This window comes from Heloderma suspectum, chromosome 4 (assembly GCF_057233095.1).
Source record: "Heloderma suspectum isolate Gila_16-S chromosome 4, 16-S_ref, whole genome shotgun sequence".
In the NCBI taxonomy this organism is placed as follows: Eukaryota; Metazoa; Chordata; class Lepidosauria; order Squamata; family Helodermatidae; genus Heloderma; species Heloderma suspectum.
Window position 1 is genome coordinate 84977420 of NC_139461.1, and position 21794 is coordinate 84999213.

A 21794-nucleotide genomic window follows, 5' to 3' on the forward strand; every position below is an offset into this window, starting at 1 on the left:
TATTGTATTTTACATTTTACATTGAGGCCCTAGTGGGCAGAAAAACAATTATAAATGCTTCTAATAAACAATACAAAACTGCAATTAAGAGGCTGTTTCCTAATTGCTGAGAAATAGAGAAAAGTGTATGTATTGGGATTTTAAAATGTCATTGAAGTAATTCTGAACAACACTAACCTTCCCCAAACTTCAGTGAGATGGACTTGTTTTCTTATATTACTTAACGAAAACAGCTTTTATCCTTCTAAATATAATTAAGGGTTAAATTCAGTGTTAGTTGTATTTTGTATAGACGCATTGAAATGAATAGGACCTGACTCCCAGTGTGTCAGGCCTTATTTGGCAGGCTTAACCCCCTACTTACTTTATTTCCAGAGTGATCAAGGCAGCTTGACACTGCATAGGTGGGAATGTGTACTAAAGTCAATGAAAATGTCTTTAGTGGCTGTGTTGCACCCTTGATCAGATTGTACTTAACCAACTGATAATCACAAATAAGTCAATCACATTGTGACTCTCCTCAGACTTGAAACACTTTTTAGAAGCAGTATTTGCTTTAACCACTTTCTCAGAGATCTTCAGCTATTGGGTGGTATAGATTGAAATAAAATTTTTTTCTCTTGCAGTGTTTTTTAATGCAAGACCCGAGAGCCAGTGGTGGCTCCCAGTCCCCTGAAATGTGGCCCTCTGCATCTCCATCTCTCTCTCTCTCTGCAGTAGCTGCTCACTCTTAGCAGGGGCTCTCTAGCTTTGCCTTGTTTGCTTTAGAGGTGGGCCACCTGCTGTGATCTTGGCTACTGGTGGTTTTGCAGGTTGGGAGTCAGGAGATCTGCCACTTTACGTAAGGTGGCTGGGCTGGGGAGATAACGCAGAAGCAATCAGCCCATTAGCTGTGATGGGGTAGGGGTCCAAGAGCAAAGTGATTTGCTAGCTGCAGTGATGCACTGTACAGCTGCTGGAGATGGAATGCGTGTGTGACAGCAGGCAATGGGGATCTGTGCTGGGAGTGGCCTCAGTGGTGGTGCCTGGAGTCAAAGTGGCTCCTGCTTGAAAAGTCCTGTAGATCACTTTTCTGTTGTATCTTGATGTTAAGATGCTATGTTTGCCCCAGAGAAGAATGATATGCCTCTGCAGTAGAGCCTAAAACTAGGAAAAACCAGATTCAAATCCCCACTCAGTCATGACACTCACTGAGTGACTTCAGACAAGTCACGATCTCTCAGCTTAACATACCACACAGGATTGCTTCAAGAATCACATGGGATACTTGGGAGAAGGACAGGATAAAAATGTAATATACAGTCATTTGACTATATGTTTTTTGGAACATTCATCATGCATTAATAAAATACTTCAATCTAGACACAGACTGATCTTATTTACATTTGCTCAGAAGTAAGACCCATCGACTTCAATGGGACCTTACCCTAGTAAGTGTGCATAGGACTGTAGTTTGCATTTGGCACCTTGATGTCACTTGGGTTCATATTTTCAGAGATTTTACTACTGGCCCACAACTTGAAAAAAAATGTTAGCCCAAAGATGAGTCAGACTTTTATTCATCCTTGAACACTACTGGTACAATACTGAGTAATGTTTAACGGTTAATTGCTCTCTTCCTTTTCAGGAGTGGACGTTTCTCCTGTGAGCCAGCTGGTGGTCTCACTTCTCTGACAGAGCCACCCAAGGAACCTGGCTTTGGAGTTCGGTCGGACCTTTAAAACTGTTGTTCTAGCTGTAAGAAATTGCTTGAGAAAATAAAAGCTGAACTATGGGCAGATGAAAATATGAGTATAATGTTTCTTTAAGACAGTTCCTGACAGTTCAAAAATTGGAGACATAGCACCTGGACCTAAAAATTAGTTTTATTTTCATTGAAGTTTATCAATGTTGTTAGAGACAAATAGAAACATGAGGTCACTCAAAAAGCCACCAACATCTACTCTAACCTCAAAATAACAGCATTTTACATCAATTATATAACTAGAAATAAGAGACATTTCCTTGAGGCCAAACCCTAATCAGTTTAGTGTAGATAACTTAACAGAAAATGTTAACAGTTTGATAGCCCTCTTCAAGTGGTAGAACGTAGGAGGTCTTATACTCTGAAATGAGAAAAAACTACTGCACCAGGTCTAAGCTTACACATTTTCAATAAATCAACATTTCTTACAGAAGTTGGCATTATCTTGGGGACTGTTTCTAACCATAGTAGATAAATCTCTTAGATTCCTGGCCTATCTTGGTTTTTGTTTAGTTGCTTGAATCACCTTATGGTTCCTTCAGGCACTTTTACTCCTCTATACTTCTACTAATTAGATGGCTTAATATGCAAACAAAACTGCCCCAGAACAGGAGAACAGTCTCATGATTATATGAACAGCTCTTTGCTTAAGAGTATACTTTTGACTTCATACCAGTGACATGAGTTTTATGGCTGAGTCATCAGACTCTCAATAGTAGGAACATAACATAAACCAAAACTGACAGATTGTGGGATATACTGGAGAGTCCTAAACAGAAAACCTTTATTGCACATCCCTCAAAGTAAAGTACTTTTAACTATTGCTTTAGAAACATCTAGTTCACTGTAAGTAGCCAGCCCTTCTTCCTCAAACCCCATTCATCAATGTGTGCACAACCTAGGTAGAGAAACTATATCAGAAGTCAATGACTTATTTTTGCTTATTTAAAATATTATGTACTATATGGTGGTGAGAAAAGTTTGTGAACCCCTTAGGATTGTCACATATTTCCAACCTAAAATGTGGTTAGATCTTAATCTAAGCCCATAATCCTAGATAAAGAACAAAAGATAATCTGATTAAACAAATGACACACAAACATGATGCTTTTTCAACATTTATTTATCCACAACTGATTCAACATTCAATAGCCACGTGTGAAAAAGTACATGAACCTTTAGATTCAGTACCTGGTGGCAGGCATCCCCTTGAGCAGCAATGATTTCAATTGTTTCCTGTGACTGTTGGTCACAACATTCCTATGGGGTTTGGATCCGGACTTTGCCCAGGCCATTCTAAAACACAGAATTTTTTTTTCTGCATCCATTCTTTTGTAGCTCTGCTTGTATGTTTAGGATCATTGTCTTATTGTGTGACCCACTTTTGGTTCAGCTTCAGCTCACGGACAGATCCTGAGGCAGCGAAGTAGTCCCAGAACATCACATTCCCACCACCGTGCTTGTTTGTTCTTCTGTTTCAACTTGTTTTTCGCCAAACATAATGTTTCTCATTCAGGCCAAAAAGTTGTGCCTTTGACTCGTCTGTCCTGTGAACATTGTTCCAAAAGTCTCGGGAATCACCTGTGTGATCTTTAGCAAACTTCAGACAGGCAGCAATGTTCTTTTTAGAGAGCAGTGGTTTCCTCCTGGCTATCCTCCCATGAACACCATTCTTGTTCAGTCTTTTTCTGATCAAGGAATCATAAACACAATAGCCAAAGCGGGAATGGCCTGCAGATCCTTGGGTGTTACTCTGGGGTTCTTTTTTACTTCCTGGACGATGCGCCGGTTTGTTCTTGGGAGAGATTTTGGTAGGATATCTGCTCCTGGGTAGAGTGACCGTGGTCTTGAACCTTCTCCATTTGAAGGCTATCTGTCTGACAGTGGATGGAGCCCCAAATCCTTAGAAATGGTTTTATAACCATTTCTAGACTGATCAGCGATAACTGCTTTTCTGAGGCCCTCCGAGATGTCTTTTGATCATGGCATGACATGTTTCCACACAACCATACGCTGAAGACCAAACTCGCAAAGTTTCTGATCCTTTTAAAAAGTGGGTCTCCCAAATTCACCCCTGAAAATCTATGTAATTACTTAAACACCTGATTCTAATTATTGCCTTTAACTGAACTGATGCAACCAGGAGTTCACTTTTGCACATACCCTGACTCTTCTGTATTGTTTGCCTAATTTATACATTGATTTATTTCACAAGGCATGGAATTGGTTAACATAAACTCTATTGGATATTTAAAAAAGGACTGGTTTTGATTCACTAAGGCTATCGTGGTACAACTATGGAATTTCCGTAATTAACATTAGGGTTCAACAAGCTTTTTCTCACCACTGTACATATACATTTACTAGTACTTTATAAACTGTAATACATTACTCAATACACAGTGTACTCTTGAATTAAAATTGTAATCTACAGATAGAACTTGGGAGATTATCTTTAGTTTCAGGACTGTTTCTGCACAATCCTCTAAAGAGTTATTTTTAAAGCACTTAAAAGCTGCTCTTGTGAGGTTAAGACAAATGTTCATATTCCTTAGAGCAACTGTATTTGATCATGTTTTAGGAGTGGTTCAAGTCTCTAACTTGATGTTGCTGGAAAAAAGCCAAGGGATATAAAGCACAGCCTTGCAGTATTCAGAATACCAGTATGGAAAATGAATTACCTTTTCAGTAAAAAAAAAAAAAATTACATAATTAAATATAACCTTTAATAAACTTTAACTTTGAATATTAATGTGCCTTGATTTCTAATTTTCACCAAATAAAATTATAAATTGCATTCACTGTTAACAAACATCACAAAATGTTGATCCCAGAATTTTATGTTACGTATGTTGTGCTTATTATCAGCTGTCTTTTTGTTGTACTGTGTTTACACAGTCTGTGTCTGGGAAACCTATGACAACCTTTGTATGTTTACAAACAAATGCCTTCTGGTAGCCAGAGTACAGATGTAAAATTACCAAAAATGTTGAAGCCATGGAAGAACATTTTTCCAGAATATGCAGTACTTACTTTTTAATGCTTCTTTATGAATCTGAAGTCATTTTGTTTCTTTAGGAACATAAAATGTATTATGCATAACTTGGTTTCCTTATAAAATTACCATTAAAATTAAAAACATTTAAAAATAAGCGCACTAAATTGGTAATTATTGTCTGAACAATCTAGACTTTTAAAATTCATACACAAGCGTAATTTTTTGAGCAAACCAAGTCACAAAATGGCACAAACCCCGATTGGGGGTTACATATTCAAAATGGCAGTTGCATCCTCCACGGCTCATTGTCGGTTAGCCCACGATGAGCCTGCCATGTCTTGTGAACCAGCTCATCATGTTTGACCAGACAGAGTTCAGTAAGTAGTCCATGAAACATCTGAAGCATCCTAGAGGCCAGAAGAAGAGCTGCAAACAGAGTAATGTTGCTGTAGAGCATCTGTTCCTGTTTGTGAGGAATCAGTTGGGGTGGAGTTTAGCCAATTTTTCCTTAGGAAAAACTACCGACAGTTTATTTTGCTGGGAAGACTCATATCCTATTACAAATAGTAACAAAGCATATTTAGTTTAAGTACATTTAAGCAATCTCAACCTATTATTTGAAGGGTGACATTTTATTTCCTTGTGTAAATAATTCCCCTCAATAAACATTCATTTTGAAAGGTTCTCTCTAAGTTTCTTTCATGTATAGAGGGTTTATTTCAGTAGCAGCAATTAAAGATTTTATAGGTGAGGCAGCATTCCTTAATGGTGAGGTTATTTTTAATTAAAAATTGTCACAGGGTGGCAGTGGCAGGATAATCTACAGTGTTTGTCTCACATGTGGGTTTTAAAACTACATTCATCAACTGCTACAGCATCTATCTACAAGCCCCCAAATACAGGAATCTATAGAACAAAACCCAAATTGTCAGGAGTACACATTTCCTTCACATATTCTGATATGGTGGGAAAATCTTGGGAAACTGACTGAGACGTGGTGCATCTGTAAATGTCTACCAGTAAACAATATGGTAGACCAATCATTTTAATAAGGAATGGAAGAATATTGGGCTCTTACAGAGGATTAAAAAACCATTTTTTCACATGGCTTCAATATTTCCAGAAAATTTACATCTCTAGTCTTACAAAGAAGTTTTCCCATTATGTAGTTTTAAATATAATTTGGGAAGAGTAAAGGCTGGGTAGCAATGTATGAACACCTTGTCTTAAACATTTTATTCATAATTTTCAATTACATTTTATAATCCAAAATTGTTTAATTTGGGAGGAAAAGAAACAAAAATGGTCCTTGGAAAAATAGAGGAAAACCATTTTTTCCTGAATTTTTCTGGTTTCTTCCAGGCCTTCACATCTCTAGACAATATACAGTATCCAATTTATTTTTATAAATAAGTTACTTTAAACTTTTAATTAAAGTAATTTCTTAGCCCGGTTCAAAATTAATTATTAGTTTAACATAAACATGTTAAAGACTACAGATTCTCAAATCCAATTCTTAATCAAATACACATAGTACCCTTAAAGGAAAAAATCCTGCTTCTTGAGGTCAAGAACCAGAAGTATTGCAAAATTATGTACTATATACAGTAGGGATCGGCCCATGAGCCAGATACAATGCACAGGGATTCCCCAACCAGCTTGCCAGCTTCTTCCCTAGGCTCCACCCCATCTCCTGGTAGGAAAAGCTCTTGTATCCCATGAGCAGCTGATCAGAGACAAGCTTTCCCCTGCTGTACAGTGGGAAAGGGAGCCTTTGTCACTGTACAGCAGGAAAAGCTCTTATCAGCTGCTGATCAGAGAGCTTTTCCCTGCAGGAAAGAAGGGGAGGGCCTGGGAAGGAAGCTGGTGAGTGATTCAGTCTTGCTTACTTGTGGGTAGACACGTAGTGACTTCCCTGCTTGCTTATGAGTGACATGCAGAGTCTTGGTATTTGGAAGCTATCTGAAAGTATTGTTGAGTGATTCAATCCAGTTTATTTCTGAGTAGACACACAGAGGCTTGGTATTTGGATGCTATTTGAAAGTGCTGCTGAGTGATTCAATCAGGGAACAAATCCACGATCTGAAAAATCATTGTAACTTTCATTATCACCCTAAAGAATTTTTATTTTAAAACTTTATCAAATAAGTTAAATATCATACCATTTGCAAAGTCATCCTCTTGAATATACTATAGTTAATGGAGTCTCTTTAGAGTAAAGCCTATTTACTTTCAAGTGTTAGTAGTAAAGCTAAGATGATTGGTGATCACTGATCATAATCACTGCTCTTGTGAATGGCACTGTCCTTTTGGTCCCACTATTTACACATTTTTCTCTCTACTTGTGAATATATTCTGCCAACTGAGAAGTATGTGCTGAAGTGGGCTTTAGTCCACAAAAATGTAACAATAAGTCTTTAAAAAATAGTATTGTGGCACCTTAATGTTGTAAAAGCTTCACTGTAACATGTTCCATGTAACCAGCTGCCATCAGGAGTCTAGCCACAGCATTCTAGATCAGCTGAAGTTTCTGAAAAGTTTTTGAAGGCAGCCCCACATAGTGCGTGCTACAGTAGTCCAAACAGGATATAACTAAGGCATGTGTGAAGTGGCCAGATCAGACATCTCTAGAAATGGGCGCAATTGGCACACTAGCCTCAGCTGCACAAAAACACTCCTGGCCACTGCCGAAACCTGGCTTCCAGGTTCAAGGCAGAATCCAGAAGTACACCCAAATCGCAAGCCTGAGTCTTTAGGGGGAGTGTAGCCCCATCCATCATTGGTTGAATCCCCATTCCCTAATCTGCCCTTTGACTAACCAGGAGCACCTCTATCTGGATTAAGCTTCAATTTCTTTGCCCTTATCCAGTCTATTACTGACATCTTCTGTCTTATGGGTACTGGTAATTTTATTTATTATTATTATTTTATTTGTGGTATTTATATACTGCTGAATATAATAAATCTCTCAACAGTTCACAATATTAAAAATGCAATATTAAAAGCACAGCATTCAAAACACTACCAACTACAGTAAAAAAAACAAAAAAAAATGAGCAGTAAAATCGAGTGGCACAGTTAATTTACCACCCAGGGAAAGCCCAGATGAACAAGTGTTTTCAGGAGGCATTTAAAAGATGTCACATTTTCTGCCACCCAAACTACACAAGGGAGGGTTTTCCAGATGGTGAGTGCTGCTAGAGAAGGCCTTGCCGTCTGGGTACTTCATGGTGACATTCCGTTAATTTCGGAATGACCAGCAAGGCCGCCTCTGCTGATCTTAAAGGTTGGCTGGGTATGTATAGGGGAAGGCAGTCTGCTAGGTATCTTGGTTCCAGGTTGTTTAGGGCTTTATATGACAATAACATAACCTTGTACGTGGCTCAATAGCTAATAGACAGCCGATGCAGTTCTTTTAGCACAGGTGTTATGGGAGCATAGCAAGGTGTCCCCATGAGCACCCTAGCTGCTGCATTCTGCACTAGCTGCAGCTTCTGAACCACACACGAGGGCAGTCCCACATAGAGTGCATTGGAGTAGTCCAATGATCGTGAGGTTACCAGTGTATGGATCACCTTGATTAGGCTATCCCTATCCAGGAATGGGTGTCGTTGGTATACCAACTGAAGTCAGTAATGGGCACTCCTGGCCACCGAGGACACCTGAGCCTCCAGTGACAAAGATGGATCCAGGAGCACCCCTAAACTACAGACCTGCCCCTTCAGAGGGAGTGCAACCCCATCCAGAACAGGCAAACATCCCAATTCCCAGACCTGGGAACTGCCAACCCATAGAGTCTCTGTCTTATCAGGATTCAGCTTCAGTTTACTGGCCCTCATTCAAGCCATAACTGCATCCAGGCACTGGTTCAGAATGTGCACAGCCTCTCCCAATTCAGATGTCACAGAGAAATAAAGCTGGGTGTCGTCAGCATACTGGTGACACCTCATCCCAAATCTCCTTGCCCCATGCAATTTGATGCATGATTTTCAGTAACATATTCTCTGCAGGAGTGGGATACCTATTAGGCTGATTCATCCTTGGAGGCTAATGGATTCTGGAAGGCTTGGGAGGTATTTTCTGGCTAGTATGAAAGGAGCATCTATCGAAGCCCAGAGTCTGTAGATGCAATCATTCATGAGTATCCTCTCCCACTTTACAGAGCCTGTTTAGCTCCTTAGTAAACATCTGGGATGAGGGCAATGAAGCAAACTGAGACATAACTATGTTTATAGAGATGAAGGAAAACATCTCTAATTCAATCAAACAAGTAGGAGCTCATTATCAAGCTTACTCGGTGGTGGTGATGGGAGCAAAGAAACAAATTTTCTCCTCCACCATTGCATCCTCTTAATGTTGCATAGTCAAGCTTTTCCAAGTGGGTCTGGGCCTTTTGAGTTCTGGCACAGGCGTGAATCTGATAGTTCCCTTGGATTGCATGCTGTGACATGTTCTGAGGACAAAATCGGTTGTATCCATCATAGGATTCCACAGTTCAGGCAGTTCAATTTGTGGAGGTGTCCAGGGCTGTCTGGTTGGCTATTGTTGGATGACTTTCAGCTTTTAGGGCCCAACGACGTGGACAAGGTATGTGGCAAAGTTTGAACAACCACCTGTCTGCTTGCCCCAGGTGGCTTATTACATCTAATAGGGAGCTGTGTTCAGGAGGTTATAAATTCCACCTTAGAGGTAGTGGTCCCCATCTCCTTAAAGGAAGCAGTCAGCAAAACCACTTCTGAAAACATAGTTGAAGGATATGAATAATAGTTATTCATTATTCATGAATAATAGTTATTCAATAACCTAGAGTAACTAAGAGGAGTGCCACTTCCCACATATTTCTACTCAGTCCCTGAGATCATCAGAAGTTCTGCTCAGAATATCTTTACATCCTGAGTATGGTGGATGGCTACTCAGGACCAGGACTTTTTAGTAGCCCCTCATTATGAGGCTCACTTAGCACTACTTCTTCTTTTTTTTTTGCACCAGGCAAAGACCTTTTTATCCTCTCAGATCTTAATGTTCTCTCAATTTCTGCTGCTACGTTACACTAAGTTTTATCTCTGATATTTTTAGATCTTACAATGCCTATTTTAGACTCTGCTTTTAACTGACTGTTTTATTATGCTGTTTTGATATCATTTATGAGTTTCGATTTCATTTGCGTTTTTATTGCATGTTACCCTTAGAGCTATTAGTTGTAGAGGGATGCATAAATCTTAGAAATAACGCATGTAGTACGTGCTTCAGTTATTCCTAGAATACAAAGGAAGGACTGGAGAAAAAGAATGCGGAGTACAATCCTATAGTCCCGGGAAAGCATCAAGGACATACAGTGCCCCCCCCCCCAGAAGAGGGGCTCTGCTTTCCAATCCCTGTCTCTGCCCCCTTGCAGCTGTGGCAGAAAGAACTGTAGTAGCTGCTTCTCAAGGTCACAAAAATGGCCTCGGAGAAGGGGACACACTGGTGGGAAGGGAGGGGACAGTGTATGAGGAATCTTATGGCCTCCCCAGCCCCACTCCCACCCCATGCCCTCTAGATGAGGTCAGGGGTCCATCTAGAGAAAAAAGCAAACCACAGAGGATGGAGAGGCAAAAACCTCCATTGTTCCTCCACTGGATACATGGAAGCCTCTGAATTCGGAGACTAACGTTTCATAAGGGTGCAACCCATAGGATTACACCCTAAATCACTCCATCAGTCACAGTAAGGCTGGTGCTCAGAAGAGGTGCTTATACATATAATGTAGTGTAGAAAGAGGCCAAGACATGGCACAAAGTAGATATGGCTACAGAAAATTAAAATTGGATTTCTCTAATACCAAAGTTGACCAAGTGTTTAAAGACCTACAAGCCAATGCACCTAATTGCCCATCACTCATTTTTTATCATATCTAATCTTTCCTTCCCTCTTCTCCTCCCCACTTCAATTAAATTCGAAGTGACACTTCACTAACTCTGGTAAAAGGGAACATCTTTTGTAAAAAACAACAACCTTGTTTAAGCTCATATCTTTTCTTGAAATTAATAATGCATTTTCCCAATTAAGTCTGGTTCAGAAGAACATTGAGGAATGTAACTTTCACTTAAGAGGAATTATCCAAAGCAAAGTAACTTTGATTTTTTTTAAGTTACCACAGCTTTGGCTTTTACACTGTTACCATGGGTAACAGCCAATTAAGGGCAGTAAAGTTCCAAATGAATCCCATTGTTTGTAAGTACCTCAAGCACTCAGCTCTTCATTACTACATAAAGTACTCATAGATTTGCAGTGATAGCTGCCAGAATGCGGGTGTATCGTTCCATAGGAGCAGAAAAATCCTAACTACTGAATGATCCTGCTGTCTAGAAATTTGGTAGCATTAGCACTTTGACTCTTTAAAATGCCACCAGCACTAATGGAGATGGACTATTACTCAGTAGATCAGGAGTTGGCAGAAAGTAGATTTCCAGATGCTTTGGACATCAACTCCCAGCATTCCTGACCATTAGTCATGCCGACAGAGGCTCCAGGGAGTTGGAAGTACAAAACGTGTGGAAATCTAATTTCTGCCCACCCCACTGTAGGTTAGGAATGGGGAACCTGTGGCCCTCCAGATGTTGGACTACAGCTACCATAATCTCTCATCATTGGTCATGCGGCTGATGGAAGTGGGAGTCTGACAACATCTGTAGGGCCACAGGTTCCCCACCTCTGCTGTAGGTGGAGAGGAATTTGATATTAGGAATTCAAAGAATAAATAAGTGGAAACTACTTAAAGTCTGCAGAGCCACTACAGATGCTTTTGCGCCTTCTCCCTTACCAACCTGCCCCGTCATTGTAGTCTGGCAGATAACTTCCAATTTTTCCTGAAGTGGATTTTGTGGTCTGTAATATCTTTCTCTCTTTACTTTGAAAGCTATTGATGTAAAACAACAGGAAATGATGGGTGACATCGTTTCACTAAGCATTTTTTGTAGCAAACTAAAAAATATAAAATTTCAAAAATTAGTTTTTTAAACTTGATGATTACTAGATACTTTGTAATCTTCAAAGTAATTGGTTTGTTACATATTCATATAAAATGTATTCTGTAAAAAAAACTAAACAGCGACATTTGTTTTTTATATTGCAATCTTAACAATTTTTTATCTTAATTTTTTCACGTAACTTCTAAAATCTTAGTTACTGAATACATGTGAAAAATAACTAGAGTTTAGTACTATAAAGTCAAACACTATTAAGAATTCAAACATTCTAAATTGTTACAAGCACAGAACAAGGTTCAAGGCAGTCTTGTGGCATAGCAAAGACACTTTGATGATTTACATGGATTTGCTTTGGCACAGCCACATCTGCCCAATTTCAGAATAGATTCAGGAGCATATGGAACTCCATATGGAACTGTAACTGGTACAAGGTTTTTGTTTAGTTCATCCTTTGTCCATCTGTGATCCACAGGATCTAGACTTGGTGGATTTTTTTTCGTCACTGATCGCCAGAGGCAAGCTTGGTAACGCGCTCTTTTAACGTCTTCTGCAAATGAGTCATTTGCTGGTGGAAGTAAGCACAGATCTGAAGCAATGGTGCAACCTTTTCTAGCTTTGCTGGCCCAAACTTTCATTGTATCACTCTCATGTTGTCAATAGCATGCAGACATAAACTTTGTAGCTTGTTGTATAACTTTAACCAGGGAAGCATCCTCATTCCCAAGCATATAAAGTGACAATCTTGATCAAACTACTTTCAAAATTGTGCCTTTACCTATACCATAGCAACAAACTAGTCTTGCACCCAGAAAGTGCATGCGCTGGAATAATAGATGGATGTCTCTGTATTATCTTTCCTATATCTATGGTGACCCTTTTACTGAAGACTCCATTACTAAACTAGAAGAGATATTATTCTTCTGGTAGTAATATCAAAGTAAAATCAACACATCTATGTCATCAGATAGAAAAGAGATCACACGAGGCCCTTCTTTTTCAACTAAGAGCATCTGCTGAACAATTATTATATCTGCTTCTTCATGATTTATACTCAAGTCACCTTTCACCACCTGTGGACATTTGAACTGGTGTGCTGTCTAGACCAGTGATGATAAGTTTCTTGTTGATAACATGTTGCATATGGAAGGACTTGTCATTTTCCAGTTCTGCACAGATAACAATAATCAATTGTTATTTTCTGTCATTGTCTTAACAACTTTCTGGGGTGGAAGAGGCGTTTTTTCTTTGAACTGGCAAACTCTGTAGAAGAGGATCTTGTTCCTCTTGTTGCAGATTTTGGACTGTAATCATAGTATCGGTCAAAAATAAAATACACATCTGTCTCAAGTCTGCATTTAATGGAATGTTTCAGATTTAAGATGAGATCTTTAACTGCTCCATGGTCTGGCCAGTGAATAGTCCACAAGAGGGCTACACCATTGATGATTGTCACATCACATTGTGGTATCATTCTTGCTGACACATCAGCTTGCAGTAGTCTCTTCAGAACTGATTTAGCTTCTGATATTCGCATTTCTCCACTCTCAGTAAACATAGATGATGGAAGGGGTGCGAGCTCATGATTGAGTGCATCACTTATTTCTATGTCTTGGGAACTTGCCTGGATTCCAATAATTGGTGAGTAAATTACATTGGGGCCAACCACCCTCTTTCCATCAATCCCCATGTGCTTGTCCTGTACCGTCATAGCGACATCTTGGGGATTGTCTTATGAAAAACTTAGTCCTTCATCTGTTTGCTTCCAATTCCAACAGCATTTTGCACATTTATTTCTGATCGGGCAACTCTTCCGCTTACTATATTCAGTATTCCCTCTGGATGCTGGTCTGGATCAAGAGGATCAATGTACGCATCCAACTTCTCGGTCCTTCCTATCACTCAAAATTCTGCTTTTCCCTTCCCCTTTGTGTGATACTTGAGTAACTTCTTTTTTATCTATACTTTTTATTCTATTTTTTATCTTTATAAATGAAATAAAGAATACCAACAACATAATCACCATCTACAGATTCCAACATTACGGTATTCTTTGAAGGACACAGCAACAACCAAAAAAACCAAAACCAAAATATAAAAAGGAAAGAGAAGGAAAACAGAGAAAGAACGGGAAAACAAAAGAGAACAAGAAAAAGTATTTTTAAAAAGTTACATAAAAGGGTAACTTTTTAAACTCCCTTACACATAAACTTCAAGTATCACTCTACTTAAAAGATTTTACCATTACCAATATTACAATTCAGTACAGCCTAGGTACTCCATCTTATTTCAGTAACATATCCTCAGACTTATAGCAAGGAAACAGGCATACAATTCTTTTCCCCAGCCATAAAATGCTTTTCAACTAACATATAATGGTATAGCTAAAATCAACCAACCAAGAATATTACTAATCATATTCTCAAAATAATACTAATAATAATTAAAAGAAAAAGAAGGAAATTATTGAGGATAAGAGAAAAAACAACAACAATCACTAGTATATTTTGTACTATCTATATTTTAGATAGTATCATTTTTAAATATATATATGAGTGTGTACATTTCTATACACCCACAGACCAGAATTTTATATACAGTATATCACGTCTATTATAAAAAAAGGAGATAAAAGAAAATGGAAGGAAAAAAACAATGGATATATATAAACAATCATCTCTGGCATACTGCCCAGATCTTGTAACCCAAACAGACCAACAAGCGATAATTGTTTATACATTCCCAGCTCATGGGACTGATTGAAGAAGTCTCCCGTGCTTTACCAACAAGCAAAGCTTCCGCCATTTCATGATTTAAAAACTTTTTCATCTGGCCTTCAAAGAGAATGCAAAATGTGGTAGGGTATTTTATGAGATATTGTAAATTCATTTGTCTTGCCTGGTTTCTTGCCTCAGTGAATTGCCTTCTTTTATCAGCGATTTCTTTAGTGTAATCCGGAAATAGCATAACTTTATCTTGTTTTGGCCCCCCCAAAAGTTCTCCCCACTCTCTTGCCAAGTGCAGGATGTAATGATACTTGAGTAACTTCTTTGCTGTCTTCAGTCACATCAAATAAATCATTCTCTATCTGAGAACAGATATGAAAACTCAATGCCCATGTTTTTAGTGTTTCAAGCTTCAAGGTAGTACCCATGCATGATTCTTCCTTTGCCATGACTGTACCTCATAAACGACATGCTGGCCCTCCATGAAATATTTGCACATTTTAGTAGGGAGTTCTTCCACTGACCGAAGGTAAACAGTTGCATATGGAACATAGTGTACATGCCTGGCAGCAAAAAAATACGGGATCATTTCTCTTAGTGCTTCAAGATGCAATATCCATTCACCCTCTCTTTCAGCTCTGACAAACTTCATCATAATGAAAACAGGTTTGAGCAAAACATCCACCCATAGTTTTGCTTTTGGATGCTAAGTCATCCAGTACGTTCATAAGCTCATTTTTGCTTGTCACGTGACACTCTGAAAACATTTTCCTTAACTTCTTCAGCTAATAGGTGCAGGGCTCGAACATTCTGTAGACATTTTTTACCCAACGTCATTTTAGGCACAACAGCGAAAACTTCACTTAAAGTTTCCACAAGTCCACTTCCTCCCATTCAGGTACCAATTGAACCAATGAAGGATATAAGAATGTGCATCCCTCCAAGTCTTAAATTGACATTTGCAAATCTCTCTGGATATGACCATTTCACATGAACTGCAACATGATACAGTTGTAAGGCACATGTCAATACAACAAAATCCTGTCCAGTTTGACGAGTGAGCTCTAGTGCTATTATGATGGTATCTGGATCAGAGGGTGTCATGTCTAACAGGGGTAGATATACGGGCTTCATTCTGCTTTTAATGGTATGGTTTTGTTGGCAGCAAAAGGCGGTGTTATATCCATTGTATTCAGGACATTCTTGATTACTTGTGACATTTTTAATGAACTCAAAATCAAGTTCAGTTCCTCTTTTGCTGATTATTGTCTTGCAGCAAAGCACTTTTAAGGGCATTACAACCTTCTGTGCTTCCTTTGGAGGCATGCTTGGGGTATTTGGACCATCATATCTGTGAGGTGGAACACTGTACTAACTGTCCTCTGACATCTTTTTAATGCGCCTGATAGCTGGAAGTGTATCAATATTTTTTGAGTTTGGGTCAAGAACACTGCCAGTGAATGGGTGGTAAGTCTTCCATTTTGAGATGCAATGTTTGTATCAAAATTGTGTGCAACAACTTGTACCAAGCCAGATGATGAATTAAACATGCCACAGTTGTTCATGTCTTCCACAGCTGCATTTGCTGCCAACTTTTGAAATCGAAGTACTTCACCATAAGAACATGCGAGTCCAAAGTTGTGCATCAGTTGTATAAAGGTTTTGAATCATGAAGAAGCACAGCAAGAGAAACTTGTACATTTGTAGGTTAGTTGTTTAGGATGCTTGTTACAACAGATGCTATCAAAATTGCTGGCAGTGACTGGTTCAGCTTTTCACACATATATGGCAACAGTTCCATTAGAATATCACTTACATTGGCTAAAGCAGTATCTGTACTAATATTCATTTTGTATTCTGATGGTTTGTGTGGGAGTGCTTTCACATCACTCACTATTTTCCTACTTACTTTTGAAACGGCAATATCAAAATCATCTTCTTCATTATCTACAACTTTAAGCACTTTGGCTGCTGTGCACCAAAAAAGTACAATACTGGCAATGTCTGATGAGTTAAGAACAATAAGGTCTGCACCAAATTTCACAGTCTTAATTAGAAGGTTCCATGACAGTTTTCTGCCTCCATTTTGCTGATATAATTGGTGCAGTTCTACTGTATTCCAAATACTTGACAGATTGTTTTGCAATTCATTGATAACAAATTCTAACACAAAATCACACTCGCTTTCAATCATTTTAGGTCTTGATGCAAGATCTACAGACTTCAGTGCCATGAAATTTGCTTTGCAGTCTACATGGTACTTTGCATCTGCAGCATGTAAATCACTTATAGCGTCCATAACATGAAATCCTACAGCACCAGCTCAATTCATCTTTTCTTGGATCGCATACTTCAAGAACAAAAGTCCATAACTGATTTTTTACATCTCCTAACCAGCTTCCCTACAGACATAAGTAGGCCACCAACATGATGGGTTTTTGGCTCCTGTACAATATTGCATTCCTCCCCACAAATCTTACAGTGTTGTTGGCATGAGAAAAAATTGTTTTCTGTGCTTCCTGTCTTTTTTGGAGCAGTTGCGCTTGCTAATGCTTGACACTGTCTTTCTCAGTGTCTCAATAGCTGGGTTGATGATGTGTATGTAGAAACATAACTCTTACAGCACTTCACAGTGAGTTCATTGTTTCTTGGTAAGTTTTCTTCAAGTTGATTATGCAAGTCATCATTGTACAGTTTATTGCATCTAATAAATTTTTGAATTTGGCTCAATCCAATTTCAGTCAGTCAGTCTTTCACCCTTCCTGTCACAAATTAACTTCCAACTGAATAAGCACTTGTCTTCCATGGTTGGTCTAGGTCACTTGGTTAAACCTGAAACAATTTTTTAAATACATATCTATTTTTTTATTTTATGTATTTTTATATCAATTTTGTATAATAATAAAAAAATCGTTAAAAAACTAGGAAAAATGCTCAAGGGTGAACACATGTCACCCATTAATTTTGGTAAAATGCAGACAAAAGTGAAAAAAAATAAACCAGAGACCACATTTCCATGTCATAAGGACTTTCTGCCAAACTACTGAGGTCATCAGAGCGCATGCTCCTGGTGATTCCACATGGCCTGACTGGAGTCCACCTGGAGAAGAGCCTTCAGTGCGGTGGCTCCCTTCTTATGGAACTCCCTGCCTCTGGAGGTGAGGCAGGCTCCAACACTGTTGTTTTAAGCGCCTTGTGAAAACAGCTCATTCCAGGAAGCTTTCCTTGGTTGACCAGCCATGGTTTAATTGGCACTTTGTTTTTAAAAAGAACAATTTTAATATTGACTTTCATTCTTATCTTTTTATCATTTTATCTTTTGTTCTTCACCACTCCAGAATTTGTTTAGATGTGGAGCAGTATTTCAATGTTGTAAATAAATAATGAAATATAAGCTGTATTCTTCATATCAAGTTGTCTAAGTTAGCGAGAAACATTTCTCTTGATTGACAATTGCCGAGTGAAGTTTCCAAAGATACCACTACCTCCAGTTGCTAGTGCTCACTCCATCTTGGCATGGTGGTAAACTATACAAACCACATAATTTTTCCCCTGGATTTTGAGAAGATTATCTAATACTATAGATAAGATTGTTCAACTGCTTTGTTTACTATTAACTAATGTTGTGAGAGACCTACAAACCAACTTGTGTATTCTCCACTACACTGAATTTAAGCTACCAGCAGGGGCCTAAACTGAAAGGTTTTGGCTATCCCCTACGTCAGCCTTCCTCAAACTAGTGCCCTCCGGATGTTTTGGATTACAATTTTCAGCAACCCTGGTCATTGGCCATGCTCACTGCAGCTGACGTGAGTTGTAGGCCAGAACATGTTAAGGAACCCATGTTGCAGAAGGCTGGCTTACCAGATTTTTAAGGTTTTATTATAATTTATTATAAAAGGACTTGAGCCACTAAGGGCACAATCCTATAGCCACTAGACAGTGGCTAGTGGGCCACAGGACTGGTCGGTTCCCAGTAACTGACCTTGGAGCCCATTCTCCGAGGTTGGTTCCTGGAGAACTGCCTTCCCACCCCCTCCCCTGCTGCCTCCTAGGCAGTGCAGATCATCCCCATGTTCAGAAGAATGGCACAGAGCAGGATAAGGGGGTGTTCCCTGGGGCAGGGTGGGAGTTCATAAGTGCTGGTACAATGCTTACTGTGTGTCATCCAGCATCCCCACCCCACACTCTGATGTCCCACGACTAGACAGCCGAAATCAGCTGTCTAGCCGCAAATGCAGAGTGGCAACGATCCCCTCTGTGCTTCCCCCGCTGTGCGCTGGAGAGGTGGTCACCTCCGAATTTGGAGGTGGCCATCTATCCACAGAGGATTGCTCCCTAACTGTCCTATCAGAAGGTATTCTTTAAGGAAGAACTCATTTGCCCAACCACTTGGCAGTAGTCCTATCCTACAGTCATCTTGAGAAACCTCAAATAAGGCTTCTTTTAGCAATGGCTCCTCTGGTATAAAAATAATTGTCTCTCTTTGTTTGGTTGTATGGACGAGATGGGGATAATTTCATACCTTCAGTTGCCATCTTTAAAGGAAGTTAGGAGCCTAAACTGCATAATGCCAAAAAATGACGACTTAAAAATGCAGTTTTGATCTAAGGTTTTGTCACGGCTGGTCCTCAAGTTCTTACAGTTCTGTTCCAATTAACACTCCCGACCGTTTTTCCTGCAATCGGAACCGGTGATGGCAAAGGAAGTATCCGCTATTAACTAGACGCAAGGGAACACCAAGCCACCTACCGCGGGCCGTAGCCCACCATCATATAAGGACATCTTAAGTATTAGCACGCTTACCCCGTTCTTGTTTCAAACGCGAAACAGTTAACTCGCGATATTGCAATGCAGGCGAAAGACCGTAAGAAGCTCTGTCGCGACAAGGCAAGGGTGCAATTGCTCGTGCAACGTGCTCTCCTCACGTTTTTTACGCGCGAGCCCCCACGGAGGCCGACTGCGGTCCTCGGCCAGGCAGAGACCCGCGTCCCTCTGCCGTCCGTTCTCTCCGCACCTCCCCCCCCCCCCGCGCGCGATTTTATCAGGATGCAGTGGAGCGCCTCAGACCAGCCGCGCATGCGCGCTCGGTGTTTATTAAAAACTCACTGCGCCACCGTCGCCGGAAAGCCCTTCCCTCGAGAAGGGAGTGACCTGAATGAGTGGCTCCGGGACGAACGTGTCTCGCCTGCCGTTCGGTTCACGGTAGTGAGCCAAGTCCGCGCGCTACCCTCTTCCTCCTGCCTGCCTGCCTTCGGAAGACCACCCCGGTCCACCGTCGCCGCTCTTTCCAGAACATTCCAGCCGCACCACCCAAGAAGAAAACGAGCCGATGGCTGCGCCTGCGCACTGGGCCTCTTTCTGTCTCCGCCCTCTAATCGTGTCAGGGCCCGTTATTCCCTTATTTCCGTGTGTGTACGCTAGGAAGAAAGTTAAATTTCTACTCTGGAACGCCTAGAAATTCTTGGAAATGTCAGTTATGACGCCGGCCCCCCTCTCCGGAGTCTTCTCACCCCTCCTCCTCTTTAACGTTCACGACGGCAGCGCGTGCCTACCCGTTCCTCTGGCCCATCTGTAGTCACGTGAGTGGCGCTTCAGCCAATCCGAATGGCTAGTCACAAACCGACATTCTGACGGGCTTGAGAGAAGGGGGGGGCAGAGAGAGGCAAGGGAAAGGGGAGCGATTGAGCCGAGGGGAAGGGGTGTCGCCAAAACCCGACTCTCACCGTGGCTCTCGCAACGGGGTTGAGACTCCGGGCGCCGCTAACTGGCAGGGGTGGCTGAGGAACTCGGCTCTCTTCTACAGGACGGCACGTCTTGCGAGGAGTCGCCTCCCTTCCGCTGAGGGAAGGTAAGGAGAGGAAACGACCAGTATCGCCACCGCAGACTCGGGGGTGGGGGGGTGGCGAGAGGCGGCGGCAGTTGCGTGGATGACACCCCTTCTTAGGATCGGGGCGAGGACGGAAAGGAGAAAAGGCAGCTGTGGTAATGGCTTCACGCTGGTCTGAGATTCTCCTCTTCCGTGTATCCTCCCTACGTGCTTGTCAAATTGCCCCTTTTCTGCCACTGTGGCTCCATTCCTAGCCTTCTCTGTTGTGGAGGTGAGCGTAGATCCGCCCCTTTCAGCGCCTTCCTATGGGTGTGTGTCTCTGTCCCCACGCGCAGAAGCCCATCCTAGTTTGTCCCCCTCGAACCTTCCCCGTGGCTCCCCCAGTGGGGGGCGGACGTGGTGGGGGAGGTCTGGCTCGTGGATAAGTGAACCCGAGTCCTTTGGCTCCTGTCCCTTCCCACCGTGCTTCGGCTGCACGTTTGAGAAGGGGAGGGGGAGACAGAACTCTCCCCCTTTCTTCCCACCGCCTTTCTTGCGCTGTCTTTCCTCGCCATGGAAGTACCGCAGCCCTTTTGCTTTCATAGACCACACCACGAACCCTTTCTGCGGTCTCCTGACACACCTTCCCTCAGTGTCTCCTCAGCCGCTGGCGCGGTGTACGGGGATTGTCAGTCAGAAGAAGGGTCTCCGTGTCTCTCTCAGCAGCCCCTCGCAACCCCCTCGCCTGTCACGGTGCTTGCTGCAGCTGGAGCCATGGCTGCCGCTGCTGTCAACTGCTACTCCCTCCTTGTGGGGCCGTGTCCCTGATATGTTTTCTCCGCCCCATGCTGAGGCTTCTATTTTTGTGGACGAGGGTAGGGGAATCACGTTCAGTAATAATGGTAATGCTGATAGCACTGAGTTCTCTGGTCTGCAGCATTGTCAGCCTTTTCTGAGAGGAAGAGGCGGTGGTTAGCCTGCCTGCCTGCCTTGCCTGCCTGCGTGCGTGTGTGTTGCGCGCGCCCGCCGGCCCGCGAGCGAGTATTTGCGTACGTCTCTACTGAGGCTGCTAGGGAAAGGGAAAGCAGCAACGAATGTGCAATAAGTTCTAAACAGTGATTCTGGAGCTTAGTGGAAGAGCTGTTGTCGATTTCATTCTGGTGACTGGTGCTTAAAAATTCAAATAGGGGTGAGAGGCCTAAAGTCATCATCATCGCCTTAGTTTAGCCAGGCCGGTTAGCCTAGCTGATACAACACAGGCATTACTCGCCAGGGTCTGTGGTTTGTGAATAATATGTTACTACGGAACTGCTTAATGCTTTAGGGTATAGCATTCTGTGCTTGTAGACTTTGAGGGCAGTGCCTTCCGTTTCACCTGTTTCATTCCTGTTTCACTTCTAAAAGTGAAACAGCAGAAAAGTCAGAAGTAAGGGAAGTAGTAAGTACATCCTTGAGCTAAAAATAGAGTGCTTCTTAGAATTAAAATAAAAAGCAGCCTATTGAAAGCCAGTATGGTGTGACTTGGATCTGTGTATTCATGTGTGGCCTTGGA

General features: G+C 41.2%; 2 protein-coding genes and 1 long non-coding RNA gene across 12 annotated transcripts in view; 2 read left to right on the top strand and 1 right to left on the bottom strand.

The window, feature by feature from the left end:
• The window catches only part of NDUFV2 (NADH:ubiquinone oxidoreductase core subunit V2), a 19196-nt gene extending 14847 nt beyond the window's left edge, over nt 1–4349 (top strand). Inside the window, exon 8 of the mRNA XM_084849839.1 lies at nt 1628–4349. Coding sequence (XP_084705965.1) covers nt 1628–1721 — 94 coding nt within the window. The 3' untranslated portion in view covers nt 1722–4349. The remainder of the gene's footprint in view (nt 1–1627) is intronic.
• Nucleotides 1849–19736, bottom strand: LOC146347096 (uncharacterized). Of its 2 annotated transcripts, none has more exons than XR_014790150.1 (3): nt 19240–19448; nt 6632–6824; nt 1849–5296 (listed from the first exon to the last, which is right to left on the bottom strand). It is a non-coding gene; the product is annotated as an uncharacterized LOC146347096 (long non-coding RNA). The 2 variants fall into 2 exon arrangements; XR_014790149.1 differs by lacking the exon at nt 19240–19448 and adding an exon at nt 19543–19736 and having other exon boundaries at nt 1850–5296.
• Nucleotides 19737–20074: 338 nt separating this feature from the next.
• ANKRD12 (ankyrin repeat domain 12) overlaps nt 20075–21794 on the top strand; it is a 73159-nt gene continuing 71439 nt past the window's right edge. For all 9 annotated transcript variants that reach the window (XM_084849832.1, XM_084849830.1, XM_084849836.1 and 6 more), the window contains exon 1: nt 20075–20284. The gene's annotated coding sequence lies outside the window, so the exon portion shown is untranslated. The remainder of the gene's footprint in view (nt 20285–21794) is intronic.